Raw genomic sequence first — 24,190 nt, 5'->3', positions numbered from 1 at the left:
TTTGCCCCGAATCAATTAACTGCAGCTCCACAGGGTTTGATTTTCTAATCCAACCATGCTCAATCATTGATGTAAACCAAGATTTTTTTTTCTCCCCTTAGATTCTTTTCTAATGGCTTCTTATTTTTTTCCCTCTAAGTGTGTGGCTGAATTCTCCACATCTATTTATAAGGGCTTCCCCACTTCCAGGAGTGTTTAATCAGAGAGAATGCTATCAGCAGGTGGTTAGCATCAAATGTCAGCAGCTACTTCTTTTCTGACATCTCTTGGGAAAAAAATGTTTCATTACCATGCAAATGATGTTAGTCTTCCTTTGCAAGATCCATTGTCACACTGTGTAACATATGGTACACAGAACTGTGCTCCCAAAATTTATGCAGCAACTACATTTTGTAACAAGAACAACAATTTTGAGAGCTAAACCATCAGATAACTGTCATCACTGTTTCCCAATGAGATGGTGAATATTTCTGTATCTCATGGTTACTCTAACTTCAGTGGGGAGACACACACACTGAGTTCTGCTTTCTTTTGAACCCTTCCATTTTTCTTTAGCTTATATCAGAAATACCATGGTACCTTCAACAGCCTATGCCAGACAGAATAACCGAGCAAATTTAACGCATTCTATTATCTTTTTTGAGTATGTCTGGGATGTGAATTGTTCAGTTGATACTTGGAGTGCCCTTGTCTTGAACTACACAAAGAAAATGAAGCTGCTAGCCTCTCTTGAGAATTTTCAGAAGTGCTAATAATGGCAGTTGGAACTCAACTTTTCCAAGGGCCCTGAAACCCAGTAAGCAGACTGGGATAAAACTCTGAGGGGCTTGATTCATCAGAGCACTGGAGTACAGTTCGGTGACTTCAGTGGGACTTCAGGATGTGTCTGGATTTAAGCATATGTTTGAATTGTTAACCTCAAGTATGTGATCAAGTGCTTTGCTGACTCAGGGACCAGACATCCCTTGCAGCTTGTTGTTTTCCACTTTGCCATCTGGGAAGAGGCAGCACGTGGGCTGTGTGAGACATTGCATTGCTGAAAGGGTATTAACAACAGCCTTGAAGTTTCCAGGTTCTCTGAATAAGGTATTTTTGTCTCTGCAGATCTGACTGGGGTAGAATAACCTCACTGTACTGTCTGAAAGAAAACTGATCATGCCACAGCATTCTGCTAGGTTATTAGTCAATCTATGCCTAAGTAAAATAATCTTATGTTTTAGTGGAACAGTAAGAGACAAGTGAAAGCCTGCAGGTTTGGGAGCATGAAATTGCCCCTTTCAGACATTTTAGGACGTCTCTTTTGTCAACTGGACAACTGTAAGAACCCAAATTTGCAAACACTTTTAATCAGAGTCATCTCTTCACTAGACCCGTTTTCTGAGCTGAGGGAGCGCATCCATATTAATATGAAATAAATGTTTTTACAGGCTGTTCAAACAACAGACTCTCTTGCTGCAGCCAGGTAATACAAAAGAGTGGGTTATAAAGACCTGTTATTGCATTTGTGGGAGAAGTGCAAAATATCTTGATCCCTCGGTATTCTTGAAATGATTTTAACTTCCCAAAAATACTAGGGGTTCACCTGAAAAATCTCCCAAATAACTCCCCCATCTGTTCAGCACGCAATCCTACTTCTCTAATCCATTATCCTTCCAGTCTGCCATCTCTTGACTTAAAAACTGTTTATGTACTGTTGTGCTACTTGCATTTCTGATGAATGCTTGCAGAGGAATAAATGATTATTGTAACAATATGCATTTCTCTGTCGGTACCCTATTTTTTTTATTCTTTTCCAGTGACAAAATGTTCCCAGCCTTTGGATTTGGAGCAAGAATACCCCCAGAATACAAAGTAGGTGCAAAAATGTAATTTTCTAGTTTCCTTGGTTTATGAGGCACAAAATAAGGGAGAAATGGCTCAGTGCAAGATAGGGACAAGGGGAAGCATCTCCTATCCTTTTCTTTCATCTGGCTTTCTCACTCATTGATACCTCGCTGAAACCAGAAATCAAGGCAAGGCTCAAAATAGTTGTTTAACACCCAAAATATTTCATGGTATTGGCAATGCTAGTCTAGTAAGAGGAGAACTTCTTTTTTGAACAACCCTTGTCAAACATATTTTGAAGCTTTGTGAGCCCTGGTTTGACAGAACCCATTTTTGGAAGATGTGATTCAGTGAGCAGCCTAGTGTTCATGCTTTGTAAGGAATACATTTAACATCTTCCTGAAAATAAAGACTTTAGAAGAGTTTTGCTGTGTGGCACGTTTCTGTGTCACGGTGGATGTCATCAATGCCAGAAAGAGAAATACAAGAGCATGTATCCATGCTGGACAGAAGTGTTATTTGTAAACAAAACAAAATGAGAGTGATCCACAGTGACGGTGCAATTGTGAGCATAAATATACAGTCTGGTAGGGCTGGAGTGAAGACAGTGAAGTAAAAGAAGGAGCATCCAAAAGAGAAAGACCTAAGAAGAAACAGGTAGAAGTTCAAATCCTGTGTTGCACATGCAGTAGTTGGGCAGAAGAATAGCTCTGCATAGATAAGTAAGCAAAAACTAGGTGGAGGTTCTGTAACTCATATCCTCTCTAGAAAAGAAAAGCATTAGACTTCTGATCATGCAGACTTCATCCGGTATCCCCATGTGCCCTGCTCTAAGTTGTGTCTCAGCTGTGGCTGGAGCAGGCAGGTGAAACACTGGTCAGATGAGAATTTTTGTGCAGAGAGGGATCCTGTGTCATTCAGCATGAATCAGCAGATGAAACAAAATGCACCAAAAAGTACTCACAGCTTGTAGGTTTGATACCTGCAGAAGAAGTACAGCAGTGATGTGCAGCAAATCTGATACGTCTTGCAAACAGATGTCTAAGGTAAGTTAACGTATCTCTTTACAACATTGCTTTCTAAGCTTGTTTGTGCCTGACAAGGTCTTTTGCCTTGTTGTGTTCTTCAAAAGTAACACCAGGCAGAGACAGCTTCCAGAACCTTGAAATAGATTTTAATGCGGTATATGTGCACAGAACATCTGTGTCTGTTGTATGTCTGTTCCAACTGCAGCAGCTGACAACCATCTCTGCTATATAAGGGAGAATGTTTTGGAGAATACACTTGATCAGGCCACCAGACACATTAGTGAAACACGGTAGCTACTTCTCAAGCTGCCATCCCTTTGCCATGAATATGTGCAACCCTCCCTGTGATTGAATAGCAGAGTTGACTGAGTTGGACCGTGCGTCACAACATCACAGCCCTTTCAGCCCAGTACTGGCCTCCTCTGACAATGCCATATGTACTATTGTGTTTGTCCTTAACAAAGATACCAGCCTGGTGGTGTGCCAGGGGCTGGTTTTTCCATCCTCTGCGATGTGACCATCATTGCATGGGGGAAAACTTACAATTCTTTCATCTGTAGAGAGACGTTCTTATCTAAGGACTGCTTGGAGGAAGATGTTACTGTGCCAGCAGAAGTCTTTTCACTGCTTTGCTCGTGATGGAAGTATAGTAAAGTTCACAGCACAAAATTGCCCTTCTCAGCCAAAATAATCAGCTGGTGGCATTGATGCCTCAGGTCACACAAGCATATTGGCAATATACCAGTTTTGTTAGACCCCAGCAACAGCTTCCTCACCTGACTGTGAGAGCATATCTCAGGTGTTAGCTGGAAAACAGATGTCTTGCTAGAAAGTAACTTCAGGAGTCTCTGTAACCAGATATTCATGCAATCACCAACATCAAATGATTTTCTGCTTTGGCAGAATTGGTGCTTGCAGAATTTCCTGACAACTACCCTTACGAAAGTCAGAGACTTGCACTGAACTTAGTAGTCCACATCTGAATGAAGAGTCTTACCCCACAGCACAAGCTGTCCTAAAGAGTCTCTGTGTTACTAACCTCTCAAAGCAAGAAAATGGATGACTAAGGCCCTTCAGATTTTGAGAAGTTCAGGAAAAGTAAGGGTAAACTTCAGAAGATGGGGCTGCTTACTTATGGTTTACATATATGAGTCCCACAGAAAATGGAGATGCAAATGAAGGCCAGAACATCTTTAATCTCTGCTATGGAAACTTGTGACAGAAAATGACAAAGATAAAATGACATTACATCAGCTTACCAACGTAATAAAACTTTGAAGAAGATAAGAACCACATTGCAGGGGACTAGCCCTTCTGTGCAACAGATGGGGACAAATAATCAGCTTGGTGTCTATCATGGGCACATTCAACTGGAACTGGATGAGGAATTAACAGTTATCTGTGCTATTTTTCAGTCCCTCCTTGTGATACTCTACTCAGTTCATAAAAGTCTATAAAATTCTAGTTTCTTAAAATAAACTATATCAGCACTTTTGAGTCCCTGCTTGTCTTTGACTGCACTTCTGAAGTGAAAAATACACCCTCTTAAGAGTGAAGAATCAGCCTCATCATGATGCATTAATAAGTCAAGACCAATAAACCTGAAAATCCTTTAGTAATTTAGTCTACACTGTTATAAAGTTAATTCAAAGTCACCAATGATTAGTGTTTGATGTGGAAGACAACAAAGATGCATAGGAAACAGAGAAGAAACTGATATAATTACAAGTAACAAAGACTGTAGAAAAAAGTGCTCACAAGTTTCTTCCTTAGCTTCTTCTGTTGCAAAAATATGATAACACTATAGACACCACAGCAACACTGCAGATCTCGTGCTATTCAAATGTTCTTTTCCTATTTTCAGTTACAGGTTTTATTTCATTAAAGGAGAGCAGTGTTATTACTGTAATAATTTACATCTTCAAATTTAGATTGAATCATTATGTGAATTTCTAAGTTCTGACCCCACCATGTGTCTGCTTTTAAGCCTCCAGCCCTAGTGCTCATAGCACATTTATCTCTGCATTCCAGCATCTGGTCTTTTATTTCTTCTAGTAGACAACAAATTGCTAGGGCTGCAGAAGAACATATTTCCACTGCCACGGGTTCCTAAGTAACCACGAGAACCTCCATACAACCTAAACAACAAAACTTCTTCGTGAATAATGTCAATATTCACCTCTAGAGGCTATCCATAAATCTCTTGAGGTTGTACACCTTTAAACCGTGTTTTTTATATATTTCCTACAGAATTTTCATTTCAAGAGCATACTGCTTTGTTATGTTGGCTTCATTTTCCCTCATTTGAGCTCCAAATGATACACTTCAGCTGTTAGAAGAAAACCAGCAGTTTCTTAGTGGCATAAGGAATCTGTGGGAGTGAAGGAAGCCAGACATGCCATATATATCATTCCTCATCAGTCTAGAGATCTTTTGTCTAATATTCAGCAATATGATCTTTTTCCCCCAAGGCCTGACAAACACATCACCCAACTCCTTGATTTAAGTAAACCCATGAGAGAAATATTCCCCTCTTAAGTTTCTATCATACAAAACTTGCAGAACATGCCAGTTATTCCACAGCAGTGCCTATAACCTATCCCATTTTGGGTTTTTTTTTTTTTGCAATGAGAAGAAGCGCCTGAGAAGTCTGATGTAAAGTGAAGAGGTGGTAGATAATATGGACTCAGACACTGCTGTGAAAGGTCACAGTGAAGAGGAGGAAAGAAAGCTAACCACACACACTAACTTCTTAGCAGGCAGAACTCAAAAGAGCTGAAAAACCACTCAGCATCACAAAACTTATTGTTAAAATGAAAAGAAAGTTCCAATTGTGTCAGCCCCCTGATTGGCATATTGGCCTCTTTCTTAAAGATGTATTGCAGACTGACACCTGAGTAAGTACTAAACAATTTGCAGTTTGTTTTAAGATAGTCCTCATTATTTCTGCATTTTTACTGAAAGCTTCATTCACTGCTTGTGCTGTGAATGTGTGGTGGAGAGAAGCTCACTACAGTTACAGACACAGTACAGCATCTTCACAACTGTAAACTGCACTGTCTGGTTTGCTGGACAGATAAGGGACTTGAAAAGTGCTGTGGCCTTTGTGATTCCTGAACTTTTCAGGAGCCTGAGGGCAAAAATGTATGCAAAAAAAAGAAACAATAGAAGGATGTGTAACAGACCAAGGGGGAAACCACAGTTTGTCACCTTATCCACATAACTTGGATTTGGACATGGAAATTAGGCAGCATGCTCAAAAATCAATTACAAAGGAAAATAAATGGCTCGGCTTTGCCAAGCAGAAATTTCTACAATGTGATCTTAGCAAGAGACAGAAGCTGTCCAGTTCCCAAACTATTTGATTAATGAGCATTCTGAAAATAATAGCTTTTGAGCAACAGTTCTTTAAATTTGTTAGTGTCTTAAGCTTTTGCAAAATATGCAAGCATTCCATATTTAATTTTCAGACGGGCAGTGTCTTAATAGTGTCCAGTTTATTCACAGAAAACTGTTCAACATTGTGCATCTTGCCATTTACGTTTGTGTGCATCTATTGTTCATGGATTTTTGACAATCTCTATTTAAATTATTAAGAAAGCATTCCTAAATGCGTCTGAATTTGTCAGATTGTTTGTCAAGTAGTTCTAGTACCATCACCATAGAGGTTTCTGGAAAGCTGGAGATATTTGGGACAGGGAGGTTAATTTAAATGAATTCAGCAATCTAGAGAGGGAGAAAAAGGATTACTAATTTTCAGAATTCAGGCATCCATATTCAGCACTTGGAAAATAAATGAAAAATGAGCTTTTTACTTAAAAAATGGAAATTCAGTTAGAGTAAAGGGGTTTATAAAAATATGGAGGACAAAACAGAATAACAAGTTTCAAGAAAACTTAAATAAAATGATTTTGCGTAGTCAAAAAGCTTGACAGCAATTTGCATTATGAATTATTGGAGGTGTATTATTTGTCAGATTCAAAGGTAGGGTTTTTGTTTGAGTTTGAGGTTTCTACATGAGTCCAGAAGACTTTTTTTTTAAGAAATTTCAAAAATTCTTATTAATTGGGAAATTCTTCTTTCCTTTCAGCTTTAATTAGAAAGCTTTTTAGCAAGGGCCATGCTATGAGGATGTATTTCATTGCATCCCACTATGAGGGAAATGAGTTACTTGCTACATTAAATCAAGGTGATTTTTTTACTAAAATGGTCATAAGCCTGTGGAACTATGGTTATGATTCTTCCAAGAGTCTCATGGGTGCCATCACATTGACGGAAATCTGCAGGTGCTTGTCGGTACAGACAATGGAGGCATCATACAGTGGCAAAAGAACAATTCTATAATCTGCCTTAGCAAAAATATTTTAGACTGTTTATTTAGTTGTCATATCCTCAGAAATGCTGTCACTGTAATCTCCATCTTGATGTATGGTAGAGCTACTTATTTTCCTCGTTAAAAACCTTGAAGAAATTATCTGGAAATTAATATGCTCTTGGTGCAGGAAGTTCCTGGACAGCTGTGGTTTAATAATCCCACATCCATGATGGTACCTGCTAAGTAATGTATCTGGAGCGCTGCAGAGGGAAAAGATTAATACGTAGCAAAGTGCAAGTAAATGGCTTTAGTTAGAGGTTTTGAGTGCTGTTTTGTGCAGCAGCTCAGGTAACACCAGGCTGATCACATGTAATCACCTCTGCACATCAGAATTTCTCTCTCCTTCCCTTTTATGGATTAATTTTATGGATTGATGTTAAGGGAGGAGGGCTGAGCAGAGCATGAGCTACATACTTGAAACTTAGTCCGGGGTTTGTGACACACTCAGGGTTTTGTGAGGATATTCGTTATCGTGAGGCTGACTTCTACCACAAACCATGGTCTGCAGTTGTTTGCAAAGTTCTCTTGCCAGGTACTAATATAAAACAGTCATTCTGTATCTGTGTGACTTGACATATTCCAGGATTTCCTGACTGTTAGATTGATCCATAATACAAACCCCCCTAGTAAATTATATAAACATGCCTGCTTCTAAACAACCAAGTGTCTTCTTGTTCCCCACGAGGATTTCCCAGTCTTCAGTGTCTTAGGTGTTCGCACTTTTGCCTCCTTTTTCCCATTAGTTTATCAGCTCTGGGAGTGCCTAAGGGCTGTGTAATTCAATATCAGAAAGATGCCATTTAGTATATACCAGCTTTTGGTCCTCTGTCATAAACATGGTTTGCCTTTCAGTCACATAGCCCTTGCATGTTTAATTAAAAAAAATTAATAAAAGAAACCACCTTCTTACATGGGTGAGCTTTACATGGAGTCCTATCAGGTAGCAGTCTGAGTTCAGTGAGGCTTTCAGTACATCACGTGCCTGAAGTCTGTGCTGGTTTAGACCCCCTTGAATTCTGGCCACGACAGGAGAGATAGCATGGGGGAAGGTTGAAGCGCAGTTGGTTTTACTTAACAGAGTTGGAATGAGTTCTAAGCATTTGGAGAAACTCTGTTTTAAAAATATCTGCTGTTGGCTTGCCTCGGGTGATCATTTCCTGTTTGTGAGCCATCACTGAGCTGCTCAAAGAACTTCTATCCTTTCCATTATACTTAAATCTTGTTTAAATTGTGATATATTGCTCAGATAGCATAGGAAACAAGCTAATGCTTCTGCACATTTGTTGTGTTTTCTGTCCTGCCTTCAAGGTACCTTCTAACAGTGTTCTTGGTGATTCCGAATGACAATGAATGAGGGCCACTTGCTTTAGGACAATAGCAGCCATTGCTCAGACAGTATTATTTTTTGGATCATTGCACTCACTGACTAGACTTGGGCTTTCTTTGTTGGCCTGAACCATTGTCTACATTTTTCTTAAATAACAGCCTGGGTGCTATAGCTCTGAACCAGATAAATTGTTTGCATTATGTGATCCTGAAAGAGGTATGGCAACAAAAGCATACAAACCATGCTTGCATGTGAGATTAAAATACTGTATTCATAGGTTTGGAAAAGAATTGTGATTCTCCTTTAGGTATAATTTCAAATGTATTTGGACTAAAAAAATAAAATCACTGAAGAGGCACAGTGTTGGAAGAATCAGCCTGCATACGTGCATTGCCATCTTTCTTGCTTTTGAGATGCAGTTAATACAAAATACAGAAAGCCTAAAGGAAGAAGAAAGACTACTGGACATCAAAAAATATCAATGAGTGAAAACTCACATAACAATTCTTGACAGCTACAATTACCTTTGGCCTGCAGCTGGTCATGAGACTGGCAGATACCAGCTGGGCAAAGTGTACCAGGAGATATCCAGAGCAGCCAGATAGAAGGGTTCTGGAGCACCTCTGTAGCGTATCTGGCAGCCCTGATCATCTGTGCCTGCTCAGTGAAGAACATAAATAGTGACTTTCATCTTCCATGACCAAATAGGATAGCCTGAATGGCCCATGTAAAATCCTCTTCAAAGAGTCAACTGATGCTTGGTGTAGGCATACTGAATTCCTGGCTGGGCTGAGGTGGCTGCAGACTTCTTAGTTTTTGCTTCAGTCCTTTCCCATCTTGGTAGACGTACTGCCTTATTTAACCTCTCAATAATGGTAGGCATCACTGTGGTGAGCAAGGCCAGGATATGATGGGGAAACTCATTTTCTCTGTGAGAAACTCTCTTAGGCAGTAATTAGCCAACTTATACCACTTCAGTTTCACAGAAGTTTCTCTGTAATTACATATTTGATCTTTAGGCCTCTTAGTCATAGATCACTTTCCAAACTGTGTTGTCAAGTCATGTAAACTAGCAAATAAAATATCAACATCCAAGAAATAAATCTCTTTCTTCCAATAATCCAGGTTCCATCGTACAGGGAGTAAAATTGCTTTCCATATCACTAGGATTGTTGGCACTTTTGAAGGTCCTACAGAGACCTATAAAGCTTTAAATATGTGTAATTCCCGTTAGCTATATAAATGCCTTCTTTAAATCTGGGGTGATATGCCTAACTTCAATTTTAAATTATTCAAATCGTCTGCTAAACTCCTAGCCATATCCACTTTTTGGAAGCCAAATATATATATGTGTGTATATATATACACACACACATTCACACCTTGTGCATTGCAAGACAAAATTTGGGTTTCTTCATTCAAGAAAATTTAAGACAACCAGAAAAGAGACTGGGCTTGAGAGCCCAAGAGATTAAAAGGAATCAAACCTTCTCAGTGATCAAAGAAAGAAGCAAAAAGGAATCTGGAAAAAAAATGCAGGCAAAAATAAACTTTAAAACCAGAAAAGAGCATCTGAAGAAAGTTTCAGCCTCAAAAGATTTGTGCTGTGAGTGCAGATCTCTGATAGACAGAGGAAGTCTGTAACCTGAGACTTATAGGGCTTTGCATTATTGAGACATACAGAAGTCTTGTATTATTTTCCCAGAGCACTAAAGAAACAAGGCATTGCTTTATTAGAAAATAAGCAATTTTTTTATTCACAGTCATTTCTTTTAGAAAACAGCTCTGTCGTGTTTTATTATAGACATAGTGAGAGAGAGAGAGATTGGAATATTCACAAAATTTGAGGGAAAACGAGACTTCAGGGTTTTTTCTTACTTATTTTCCCCCAAAATAATCTAATTTCTTAGCCAGCTTAGACTCCTTGCATTTCTTATGCTATCATTTCACAATGGATCTAGGTGATTTCCTTGATATCTCTGGAGAATTACCTTCCCAGTACTCCTGTGGCCTTAAATGAGGAACTCTTTGCACCTGTGAGGACAGAACGCAGAAGTGAGCTGGGTTTCTGCTGTCAGTGCTGTATCACAACCTGCTTTGTCTCTCCTACAGTTTGAGATGCTGAGCTAGGGAAAGCTGGCATTTAAATTGCCTCAGCAATAGATGCCTCTTCTGTGCCTGGCATTGATAGTCCAATCCTGACACCATGTGATTTATCATGTACTTGGGCAGTTTTTCTTTGTGCTATTTTTTCTTGGGGTTTTTTCGTTATTATTGACATGTTTGTTTCCAGTTTTGCTACTTTGTTTCTGCAGGGAGTACCAGCTGGGACTGTATTTCACACTTAATGGCTGAAAGCTTGAAAGATCTCAGGTTTAACACAGAAAAGATGTAAAGGGTGTTTAACCACAAGTCTTCACGCAATAATTTTTCTGAATACAGTCTCCTTCTCTTCTTTCCATATATCTGCAGGTCTCTCATGACTTTGCAATCAATTTCAATGAAGACAACCCAGAATGTGCAGGTAAAGCTCAAATTAGGACAGATTGCTATATTTTTGCTGTGTGCAAAATGTGACTATGTTTTTTGTTGTATCACCTGAGTATTATTCAAGGCGGTCTTTTAAAGAAAGTAGCTAGGATTTCAGACCTGACAGGCTCCAAGCCTTCGAGCTTAGCTTTAGAAACCTTAGAAAGTGCCATACAATAATTTCCTGAAAAGTAGGTCCCTTTGAAAGTACACCGTGGTGGACATTCAGCACTTGTATTTCGCAAAATCACTAGCATTTCTGAAAACTAAAGCTATGTCTTCTGAATTCATTCAAGATCTTCAGCTACATCAACATCATAGGTTATGCAGCTAAGAAGAGCAAGACATGAAAAAGCAGGCTGTGAACCTCTGTGATCAAAGATTCCCTTGGTTTAGAGCCAGTTCTTTGGCCAGACCCATAGCAACAGTAGCCTGCTGCTTGTCAGCCCAGCAGTGTCCAACACCAAAGGGTCAGGGAAGTAGGTGAGGACTACTGTGGTAGAAGGAAAAATACTGCAAATGCAGCAGGAGGCTGTTTTAACACAGTGTAAGATATTTGTACATTTTAGCAACAATCGCTAATCCTCAGTAGTCGGAGGCCAGATTCATGGAGAAGATGCTGCTGTATGCCTTGTATTTGTGAGGTCTGCAGTGACTGATGCTGTTTTTGTAAAATCTCCAATAATCTCCAAACAGAATAACAGTTGAGAGTCTTGGTCGGATGATCATTGCTGTCTAAAATTCAGTTTGTTATTCTCCCTTATCCTTCTGCTTCCACCTGAATACTGAATGGGTCTTTCAAAATGCTCTTGCTTTTCAAATTCTCAGGCTTACTAGTGTCTTTCTTTCAGGCATGGTCAGCAGAACATGTTCAGGATCAGAATTAAGATGCAAAGAAATGAAGTGAGGAAGAGAGGACAAGCAATTCAAGGGAAAGATACATTAAAAGAATTCAGAGTTCATGCATCTTAAATGCAAGACCTCTGTTTTTGGTTCAGTGGGCATTCCTGCTTTGTTGTTGCACTTGGATTGTCGGACTGCCCCAGCCTCTGCAGTTCATGTGCTTGAAATGTAATTGGGCATAAGTCCTACAGCTGCTTGATGTGTTTACACTGCTTCTTACAGTGCTTTTAAGGAGTTCAAAGAAGCAGATTACATATATGCATCTAGAAGTGCCTGTAAGCTTGTGAGCCAGCTTGACGTTGAGACTTTAGTCACACTGACGGTGTGGAGATGGGGTGGGGAAAGCAAAACAGACCTCAGAATTTTGTCTGGACCACCATATTTAATAATGTGTTATTAAAACAGTTAACAGTGGTCAGCATTAGATGATAACATATTTATGCAGGTAGTGTTCAAACACAGCTTTGTTTCCCAATCTAAATGCGGGCTATTTGTGACCCTCTGCATACTTCAGATAAAAGCTCTAGCAGTCCATGCAGAGAAGACTTTTTTAATCCCTCCTTTGCTGCCTCTTTTGAGTCCAAGGCTAATTCTTTTACCACGCTGGCATTAATGATATCATATCATTAATCATATCAAAAATCATGTAATGATTTTTATTGATTGAAAAGGCTGTCACATCTATGTAGTGCCACCAGCAGATCAGTTTGGACAGACAAACCCTCTGCAAGTTAAGCATTTACTATCCAAACCACACTGTATGCAAAATAAAATGTAACAGTGGAAATTAAAGGGATTTAAAGAAAAGGGAGGAGCTGCTCTGTGAGGCTTGGCTTATGTCACTTAATATTTGTTATACATTTAAACTTTATTTAGTTTTTTGCATAAGATTCTGTTATAAGTTAACCCATTGACTGAAAGGGGTTCTAGGCCTAAGAAAACATAAAAAGACGGTTGCAGCACAACCAGAAGGCCAGGGAAGAAATTTTGCAGCATTTATCTGCAAGATATAAAAAGCACTTCTTTGTCATAAATGATACGTTTTTAAATAATATCCATCTGGGTGAAAGCAAGAAAAGGAGACAGACCAGAAAATATGTTGTTTAATCATCTGCTGCAGCTTGCTCATCTGCCTGTTTTGGATGCTTGATTAGTTCCAACCACCAATTGTTCTGTGATGCTTTCTAGATGCTCTCACCGTATTAGGTGACACAGGGAGCAGTAACACCAGCATGGCATGTGAAAAACGATGCAAGAGTGAGAGGGAGATAAAGTGCTTAGTGACTATCCTTGTGATATTCTGGCATATTTGCCAGAAAACAAAGGAAAATTGCTGAAGAGTATCTTGTTTTACACCAAGAAAAGCAGTTGAATGCAATATAAAAAGTATGTGTCTATTTTGTCTTTGAGAAATGAAGTCCCTTTGTTTGTGTAAGTAGAGCTTTTGCTGGCATAAGGTAGTGTGAAGCATCATTCTGCATACAAGGACTGTGTATTGATATGAAAATCACTGGAATTCATAAAATATGGATACCTTCACCTTTTCTCCTCCATTAACACTTCCATTCTTGAAAATTTTGGTATTTATAGCTTTAAATTTAGTACATTTATAGCATATTATTTTTATAGTCTTATAATTAATATTTTCTTTATTGTCTGAGGAAGAAATTAGGTGACAACCTCTAATCTGAATGAATGCTTCCACACATCCATCTAAAACTGGTCATTATATGCATACACTGTATTACATTGGAGCTATTGAAAGTGGATTCCAAATAAAAATGTAGAGGGTTGAATTGTGAAAAAATTGTGCATATTGTCTGTGTCTAAAATAAAGGACTACAAGAGGAGTAAGCTGCAAAGTAATCCACTCAAATAACCTGTTTGGTTGGGATTGGATGGACAGTAGATAGTTCTAAAATGTATTAATCGGAGATAGCAAATAAGAAATTATACTTCTAGAACATGTTTCTTTCTAAGATGAGAGCAACTTTCTGACATGAACGATGCTAAGTCTGTGTCGAATGCGGGGAGTAAGGCTTATCTTGTACTATTTTAATGTGTTAGAAAAAAACTACGGTGTATCTTGTCATCAACTTAGGGAAGATTTATGAGGCCTTCATGCAAGGTCAGTAAGTATATGTAAAGAAATCCTTGGCAAGTTTAAAATTGAGAGTTAACAAAAGGTCAGTTTTCCAATATGTAATTTAGTCGGTGGAATTGCCAAGGGAAATTTTGTAACATTACTTTACATTTTAACCAATCACAGCTATAACTGGAGCAAGTTCTTTTGTCTGTTGGCACTGCAATGCAAAAATATGTCTGTAGCTATCTACAGAGTGATAAGACTGTGTTCTCCACCATTTTTTCATGGGAGGTTTAAGTGTATCCCTGTAAAACAATTACAACTCCCTGTTCTCAGTAAGCAATCTGCAGCCATATATCCTGGAAACATGGCTGAGTAAAATCTCATGAGTGAGCTAGTCTCAGTGCAAACTGAAACTATCTAAGCATCTTAGTAAAGTCATTTCATTTTTCAGCATTCTCAATGAAGCTCTTCAGTCTATCACTTTCTTTCCAACTTTAAACCTCTAATCCGTTAGGTCTGGTAAACTGTGAGTTCTGAGTGTGGAGGCTGACGCGCATCACTTGAAGAAACCCTTCTTCTCAAATGATTGAAAACACCAATTTTCATTCTGTGATCTGTCAAGTGTGTCAGCAGGAGTCTGTGCTCCCTGATCTGACTATATTGTGAAATGATAAAGGCAAAAATAGCTAGTTTTCCATCAAAACTTCTCAACTAAAGCTCATTTTTTGTAGACTGCAAAGCATCCTGCTGTGTCCTCCAAGATTTCACAGCTTTTGGTCATAGTCAAATTCAACCTGAGCAATTATGCAAATGTACCCTGAAAAATTTTCTTAGCACAGGGGAGTCGGGTATTTGAAATTATGTCTGAATTCCTTAACAGATTTAGGGTGTAAGTACAAGGGGCAAATTTGTTGGCAACTATCACGATAAACAAAAATACTTATCTGAAGAGGAGAGAGAAGTGTTGAAGTGTTTTTTTAATTTTTGTCTACTTTTCAGCATGAATCTTTGCTGGTGATCAGAAAATGATCACTCACATCTTGAACTGAAATGAGTGGAAGCTATGGTATTGTAAGGTGATACCTTGAAAACAGACATTAAAAACTACTGGGAAAGAGAAGCATGGTATAATGAACTCTATAATACAAACTAGATTCAAGACAGCTAGAGACAGCTTCTTGGAAATTATCTGAAGTTGCTAGTCCTTGCTAATCATGTGATACTTTTTATTTATTCATTAAGAACCTGCCTTTCATTTGCATTTTAAACAAGCATGAAGTTGGCAATGTGCTCCAAATTTACTTTTGTTTTGTGTGGCTTTTCATGCCAGGAATACAAGGTGTTGTGGAGGCTTATCAGAGCTGCCTTCCCAAGCTGCAGCTGTATGGGCCAACAAACATTGCTCCCATCATCCAGAAAGTGGCAAAATCAGCATCAGAGGAGACCAACACCAAGGAGGCCTCGGTAAGGAAAGAATGCTGTGTTTGCCTTTTTTCTTGTCTTATGATAGATCTCCTATAGGCCATCAAAACAAGGCCTTTTCATGTATGCAGATCATGCCTTCACAGTTTTTACTAACTGTTTTCATAGAAGGCAGTTTGTCCCTGTAGCTGGAGCCTTTATAGCTTCAATAGTCACAACTTTCCCCACAGTTCTATTTCCTGCTTTTAGAACTGTTTTACTGTAACACACCCAGTTCTTCACTATGGAAATGTAAATGGCACCACTAAGGTTACAAAAATTTAGAGGCTAGAAGCCCTAGAAGTCTTGATCATACAAAGAGATGAGTTCAAATGATTCCCTACACAAACTATCCAATTTCAAGTCTCTTGCAGAGGGTGTAATAAAACTTTTCTGTTCACCTAGGGGATTTTTCCAACCATTCATTTAAAAACTGTAATGATACAGTTTTCAACTTGCTATTACTGCTGGAGCATCTTGTGCCTTTTAGAAATCAGAAGACAAGTCTATTAGCCTGCATCTGATACAAAAGCCAGGACAGATTTCTTGGGCTAAAAGACTCAGCATAGACCATGTTTTAAATGTACGTCTTTGAAATGCATGGGAGAAAGGGAGAATGAGATGATTGGAGAGAATATGTGAGTGAATAGGTGTGAAACATTTATAAAAACAGTGCTGTGGAAGCAAAGGATATAAGAGAGACCTTGTATACTGCAGCAAGAAAAGTGCCTATGTCTAGGAACAGAATAGAGCTGTGCATTGGCATACATCTCATCACCAGGGCTAAAGCTCTCTCCAAAATTTTTTTTATGTGCTGAGCCTTTTTTAAGTCCTATTAAGGCAGGAGTTCCCAAATATTTCTGTTCATGAGTGTGGGCTTTTGACTGACATTTACAAGAGCATGTAGGGACAGGAAATGGGATAATGGCTTCAAACTGAAAGAGGGTAGGTTTAGAATAGATATTAGGAAAAAATTATATATTGTGAGGCACTGGAACAGGTTGCGCAGAGAAACTGTGGATACCCCATCCCTGGAAGGTTGGATGGAGCTCTGAGCAACCTGATCTAGTGGAAGGTGTCCCTGCCCATGGCAAGGAGGCTGGAACTAAATGGTCTTTAAGGTCCCTTTCAACCCAAACCATTCTATGATTCTATGATTGTTACTCCACTGTTGTTTCTAGGATCTTAATGGTGCTTAGGGTTCCAGTCCTAAAATGAGAAATTGCTACATTTGAATTTCCATACCCACCTAATCCTGAGGTGGCTGACTCCATTCCCAGTGCTGCTCTGAACTAATATGTTATATTGAATAAGTTCCTTTATTCTTCTATACCTAAGCTTCCTCCCTTTCTGTCTAAAGACCAATTTATAACATGAATGTTAAAGATTAAGTTTTCTCCCTGCATGTTTTGCTTTATTCATGACAGGATGAGATGAACAGAACAGTCTGAGTTTATATAGCTGTGTATCATGGCTGGGCTTCGCAAACGAAGATTTGGGAAGAGCTCTACCCCCATTTGTTGCAAGCGCGTTGGTGGCTAAAAAGGCCAATATGAGATAGTATAGCTGTGTATACATAAACATTAATGATGTTTATTGTGTTGGTATTGCTCATGCAGAGTGACTAAATTCTATGACCTGTTCATTTTTCCTATTAATGCACATTTGATGAAAGACTCCACCTGCTTAACAATTCATAAAGTATCCAAGTGATAGTCACTCTTCCCCATTACCAAGTGAAGATATGTCACAGCCCATGATCCCAGTTCAGTGGGCTTTGGAGTTTAGGGAAAGAAATTACAAGGTCACAAAATTGCTTGCTCTCCTTTAGAGAATGAGAACACCTCTCCTCGGGACTCTATATGAAGTGGTTGAAAATGGATATATTCCCACCCTGCTCTCCTCAGGGACCCCATTACTCTGCAGTATGCAGCAGGCCTGCCACGGCGTGGTGCTTCTCCCACAGGCAGCAGTGGGTCAGCTAGATGGCTGCACCCATCCCTCTCGCCTGTTAGCAAAGCTCCTCTGCAAAGTGCTGTCACAACCTTCCTGACAGCTCTGCTACAGGCCTGTAACGCTTCAATACCCCATTCTTCCCTGCCTCCCACTGGTTCCCAAAGGGAAAAAAATGTAATGGGAAACTGTCAGCAGAAGTGATTGTGCAGCAGATGGAAAACAGGGCTAGTGAAGATGTCAGGACTATTCCAGATTTCCCAGCCAAAGATCTGACTCTCCCAGCCCTAGCAGCTATAAACCACCTTTTCTACACTGAGCATCCTTTGGTTGCCTCCAGCTTCTGGAAGTTACCTGCACCAGAGCTAAACTCCAGAAGAGAAGAAATTAGCAGCTGAGGAGGCTGGGGTAGGAAGAGCTATATAGTCACTATAAAGGCTCTTTTCTATTCACAAAGGTACATGAGTGAGTTAACATAAACATTTTTATACTGCACAAGGTTAAACAGCTTTGGGACAGTAACTAACGATAAAATTTTTCTCTTCTTGTCCAACAACTTCAGCAATACTTCATCTTGCTGATTCTGACGGATGGTGTCATCACAGACATGGCCGACACCAGAGAGGCCATTGTCCATGCCTCCCACCTTCCCATGTCAGTCATCATTGTCGGGGTGGGGAACGCTGATTTTAGTGACATGCAGATGCTGGACGGTGATGATGGGATCTTGAGGTCTCCCAAGGGCGAGCCTGTGCTTCGAGACATTGTCCAGTTTGTGCCATTTAGGAACTTCAAACATGTAAGCTGATTTTCCCATCCATTCCACAGAAGGGTGAATGTATATAACACATAGTGCATGTTCCCCAGGGCTGGGCTTAACTTTGCATGTGCATGCAATGTTTAGTAAGTCTATGGTATTATTGTATCAGAAATAGAGAAAAAAGAAGGAATCAGAATGAAATGTACTCCATTAGTGAGTTAGTGAGGGTGGGGAAGGAAGACATGAGGCAGAATCCATGTGCTTTTTGTGGTCCCAATCCTTGCTTCCACTTTCTCCCAGGTTTTAGTTTGGTTATCCTTCTGGTGTCTCTTTTCCATTCTCTTTGCACCTGTTCTATTAGGACTACTGTGTTCTGCTTTCCATCTCCCTTCATTTCCACAGGCAGATGAAATGGCTGTGAATTTGTTCTCACAGTGTTCCCCACGAGGCTGTTCCCTCATTAAAATTTAGTTCCCTAAGTTCTCAAATCCAGGACTATCCACCCACAATATCCTGGTTGCCTCCAAACCCTTTCCCACATTCTGTACAAGAACACAACCAAGAAAGTGGCATTACTAGGAGCTTTCTTGTGCCCTCAGCCAGCTGTTCCTGACTGAGCCCAGTGTGGTGCAGAAGACACTCTTTAGGAAAGAAAGGAACAGGAACAGCATTAAATTGCCAAATCTAAAATAATGCATTGGTCATGTACTTCTCAGTTACCTGCCCTACATTGCAGCATCTGCCCCAGGGACTTTTCAGCAGCAGGGTAGAGATAGTGTTCACCCACAGAAGGGGTTTTCCCACACACAGATGGGTTTTTCAGAGCCCTTTTCCTCCATATGGAGGCATGCATTATGTTCCTCTGCAACGCTGATCACATCTCTTTCCCTTCATTTTTCCGTTTTTCTCTCCCTTCCTTCCCCTCACTTCTTCTATTACATTTATATGGTTCTCCAGACTGTTTTTTCTTGTTCACCTTTGTCTAGGAAGAATATCCTTAGTATTTGACTTGAGAATTTCTTTTCTCACAGTGTAACTGACTCACTCTGCTCATGAGATTGATTCTTCCAATCTGCTCCCATACACTAGTGATCCTTAGATCTGGATATGTTAATCAGAAGTTCTCAGCTCTGGGCTGGTTTTGCTCTGCATATGGCTTTACACTTCTTACATTTCTTTAGGTTTTCTAGGCTTTTTGTTGCCATTGGAGATTTTTTTTTCTCTTTGCTATTTCCAAAATACCTTCATTTTATTTTTCTCTTCTGAAGAGTTGTTCTTTTTTCTCACTCCAAAATACAATTTTGCTGTATTTGTCTTAGATGTAGATGCACTTCTTACTTTCATAAACTCTAGTAAGGAGTAAGAGAAACAAACTTGTTCCTCTTTTCCTTCTACCTTTATGTAAACAATGGATCCCCACAGGAGGCAAAACTCACCGTGTGCTATTAGTTTGGTGACACCGTGCCAAACAACTGCAGATTGGCTACTGAATCATAGATACACATATTTCTATGCTGCCAGTGGCACACAGTCACCTATGTGCTGAAACAAATATGAGCACGACGAGCTCATAGCTTGTGACTCCTTCAGCAGATAATCACAAGTGCATAGTGCTGCACTGTAGTCTACTGTAGAAGTGTCCACAGCAGAGTTATTTATGGGCTAGTAGGTAGACCTACTTTTAATTAGTTGAAAACGTGTTTCTGCAAGGAACTGGCAAAGCCAGCTGCATTTTTTACTTTTAGTTTCGCTTTGTATTTTATACTAAAGCTCAAGTCATCTCTGATTGAATAGATTCATGCTGACAGCTGCAGTTCTGGGTTCTGAATATATTGTGCCCCTGGTGTTAACTTGTGAGTGAATCTATGTGATTTTTTTTTTATTGCTAGAATTGGTCAAACAACAATCTAAATCAGCTAAAAAGAATATATGCTTAACTTCCTCAGTACTGAGAGAGTATAGCAATCTTAATGTATTTTTCTTGTTAAATAGTGATATTTTTCTCCCTCTTTCTTTCAGTAGCAAAGATAATATATAGAGAGAGATAGATTTGTATTTGCTCTATCAGAAAAGTCAATATATCTTATGCAACCTGATATTAGTCTGTTTATTGTGATCTTTCAGCTTCTCGATAAATGTCAGTGTAATGAATGAGTGCCTGTAACAATAGCCATTTCTTGTTGAATTTCTTTATTATCATAGCCCGAATAATATCTCCCTCTGAACAAAGTGACATTCACAGATATCTTACTTACTTAGCACAAACAAAAGGCCATGTATCTTGCATCAACTAGTGAAATAATTTGTCATGGGAGAAATGAGCATGATATTTTGATTCAAACTTATTTTCCCCCACAGAAAAATGAAGATTTAACACATTTGGGAGATCCATTCTGATCAAACACAAGAATTAACATACATCAGTATATTATATTTGACAGCTTTCAGCAAAATATATATTTAGTTAAAAATCACATCCCTTTTGTCAATGTACCTTGTGTTTAGTTTATTAAGTAGAAAAAAAATGTTGCAGGATCTTTTTAGAAAGATTACAAATCAAGTTGTGTAAGGTTTATAGGTTTTTCTGCTAAATCAAGTATTTATTTATGCCTAAATCCATATTATTTCTATTACTGACAGAAGGAGAGAAGAAAATGTTATGTGTGAACATTTATTTTTTGTTTTGCTGCAAGAGTAAACCAAAATTCATTTGGAGTCAATCCAAACAATATTTTTTTTCATTACTTCAATTCTCATGACAGCTTGGAACTCAAAATCTCGTATCTATCCAAAGGGATCAAAAATAATCTATGGAAAAGCTGCCCCCGTGAGAAAATGGAAAGGGGTAAGAAGGAAGTCGTAAAAATAACCTGTAGAGTGAATTCCTTTTATTTTATAAAAATAAATGTTGACTTCAGAGAACGTTCTTATCCTGCACAGCACTCATACAAGCATTTAACACATTTCAATTAGTTAGGGTTATTTACATACCTAAAAACTCATACTCACTTCAATGTTTTACTGGCTTAAGACTCAGTGTAGACAGAAGGTTTTATTATAGGGGTTTAATGCCCTATGTGATGTAGTGTATCAGAAGCACTTTAGTAAAGTATCTAGTCTTTTTTCTCTCTCTTTAAAGAATATCTCTAAAGCCATCAAAATAATAATAACAATTGTAGTGACTCTTGGCAAATCCTGTAGTTGTAAAGGCTTGATAAAAATCAAGGTAACCATTAACACTTAAATATATGTCCTATTGTATAGTGGGTAACATGCAATTTGCTAAAGGAGAACATAACAAACAAAGGGAACATATTTTCCCTTAACCTAAGTGATACTTTTGTCTCTATAATCATCACCATCCCAGTAATGTGAGTGTCCTTCACCTGAAACTGTAGAACATTGATGCTCACAGTCACTGAAAGGCAGTTGAAGAAAATCACCTATCTCAATCCACTCACAGTCATATTTTAAGAGCTCAACTTCTCTGCCTTTGTAACGCATGATAGATTGACTGTGCACAAATCTGATGCCACAGATAGATTGTATTCCATTCTGCATTGTATTTAATCATAAAGGCTAACAACTTTGACTTAATAACACCTCTATCACAGAGGCATGTGGGCAGCCCAGCTCTCAGCCACTGCAAGGAACAGTGTTTTGCACTATGCATTGTAATTAAAGATTAAGCATAGTGAAGCTACAGAAATGAACCAACAGTCAGCTGTGTTTGTAATACACACCAATAATAGACTCATGGGGATTATTTTCTTGCTGCTGACTGATCTGATTGTTGTGTATTAGCTATCAGTTGAGAACTATTCACCTTGAGATGCTTATTGCTAGGATGCTCTTCTAGCAGTTTAATAGTGGACAAAATGTTACAGTAAAACATTTATGCTCCATCTGTATTAAAAAGCCAGCAAAGGTAATCCTTACACAGCACAGATGAACTGGATCTGGATTTTAGCTCAGAAGTTACTGAGTCTACTTACTTATACAAATCTTGTTTTTGTACCATCTGGTCTAGAAATAAGAGTGCTTTACCACCACAAAAGTACGTAAGGTACAAATGGTCCAAATTGTCAGACAAGAAATCACCCCTAACCCTGGTTTTGGGATGCTCCCTGATAAAAAGAGCTCCAGGACCAACAGACATCACTGGCACAAGGAAATTCAGTAAAGCAACACTTGTCCATATTCAGACTGAAGCCCGGAGACAAGCCAGCAGGGCAACTCTGCGTGGGGCCACACATTGCCTGTGAGCCAGTGGGCACAGTAAATGTTTTAGCTTAAACCTCAGTGAAAGGCTTTTTACTTGAGGACTCCTCGAGTGGCAGTGATTCAGCTGTGCATCTGAGCCCTGACAGAGCCTATTCTGAAGGGCTGACCCTTTGTTCGGGAAGAATGGATATGACGTCAGAAGAGAGAAGTGGTGAAGGGAGGAGGATACAAAGAGGGGAGTGCCCATAACAACAGCCACTTCTGGCCCTACATATGAACTAGAGAAGCTGATGGCAGGCAAGTGCTTCTTCCAAGCATTTTTAAAGACAGAGCAGAGTGAAGTTTCCTGATTGCTACAGCCTATGTGTGCAGGGATAGTCCAGGGCTCTTCCCTCACTCCCTGTTCCAGCCTTTATGTATTGTTGTATCTTTGGTAAAATAGCACAGATGCAGGCTAAGGTATGACATACCAGAAAGGAGATTTAAAACCCAGTAATTTTCAATAGCAATGTAGAAATAAGCCATTTGCCTGATTACAAAGGGTATTTTCTGATGATTTTAGTTGGAATTAGATGACCTTTAAGGTCCCTTCCAACCCAAACCATTCTATGATTCTGTAAAGCAGGTTTAAGCAAGAATAGGGAAACTCTGGAAAACCGTGTATTTCACTTTTCAGGATTAACACAAATGGGTTCTGTTACTGTGTTACACCTGAGAGCAGCAGCTGCACTGTCACACAAAGTATGCTCTATGCTTTGCCAGTTTGTTCATGCAGAAATGTTCCAGACTGTTTTGCCTGCACAAATATTTTGGTATCAATGTCACAGTAGGGAAATAGCAGTTCATTTTATTTGTTACTAATACCATACATGAGTCAAATTACAAAAAAAAAAAAAAAAAAAAAAAAAAAAAAAAAAAAAAAAAAAAAAAAAAAAAAAAAAGCTACAAACTTCTGTTTCTGATTTTGCTAGCAGTATCTTTGTTTGATTTGTAGTATTGTAACATTTGATACTGGAATTTCTAATAGCCCTGGGGCTTTCTGCACCCCTGGATTAGTGTGTCTATGAATAGTTTAGATTCAATTTAAGACTCTGGAAGGATAAGAATCCCACCCCAGCCAACAGAATAGGTCAATAAACAGTAAATACAACTGCTTTGTGAGAGGGTAGTTTTGAAACCTGGCTGGCAATATAACAAAACAGTGAGGAGGAAAGTGTACATTAATTTGGAAAAAAGTACTTGGTGTGCAGAAGAAATGTCATCCAGCCACCAGTTGAGTTCCCATACATCGTCTGAGCTGCAGTCTGTGCTCTGTCTGGAGATAGATGTCAGTTTGAGAGGTTTAAATTAATGTGTTTAAGTATTTGCATTTTTACTGCATTTTTGTGGTGGGCTCAGAGGGGACATGGCTGAGCAGACTGGCTCCAGAGGACTTGGAACCAGCTCAACCCAAACATTTGTAAACAAGCAAATCCAAAATCTGGGGCAAGTGGGTGCATGGGAGAACAGGAGTCCAGTTTTGTCACTGCTGAATTCAGGGGCTGAGGAAAATCCCTGCATCACATGCAGGTAATGGTTGCCCACAAAACATCCACAGACCCCTCTGCTAAAAATGAAGCCTTGCTGGGGTGTGAGGCAGCAAGTCTGTGTTGTCGATGGAGGGCATGGTTTCTCACTGCACTGAGGGGGAACCCTCCTCCCTGCCTGGAGTGAAAGT

The 24,190-nt window shown here is 39.2% G+C and overlaps 1 protein-coding gene across 3 annotated transcripts in view; it reads left to right on the top strand.

Moving 5' to 3' along the window:
- The window catches only part of CPNE4 (copine 4), a 227,611-nt gene that overhangs the window by 201,544 nt on the left and 1,877 nt on the right, over nucleotides 1–24,190 (top strand). For all 3 annotated transcript variants that reach the window (XM_027748558.2, XM_027748557.2, XM_027748556.2), the window contains exons 12-15: nucleotides 1,797–1,851; nucleotides 11,027–11,078; nucleotides 15,406–15,539; nucleotides 18,052–18,288. In XM_027748558.2, the coding sequence (XP_027604359.1) occupies nucleotides 1,797–1,851; nucleotides 11,027–11,078; nucleotides 15,406–15,539; nucleotides 18,052–18,288 (478 nt within the window). The remainder of the gene's footprint in view (nucleotides 1–1,796; nucleotides 1,852–11,026; nucleotides 11,079–15,405; nucleotides 15,540–18,051; nucleotides 18,289–24,190) is intronic.

The sequence above is a fragment of the Pipra filicauda genome, unplaced genomic scaffold (genome assembly GCF_003945595.2).
Source record: "Pipra filicauda isolate LSUMZ 115617 unplaced genomic scaffold, ASM394559v2 scaffold231_size1239837_pilon, whole genome shotgun sequence".
Classification (NCBI taxonomy): Eukaryota; Metazoa; Chordata; class Aves; order Passeriformes; family Pipridae; genus Pipra; species Pipra filicauda.
Note: the sequence above shows the minus strand (reverse complement) of the source record. Positions and strands in the feature narration are given on the sequence as shown.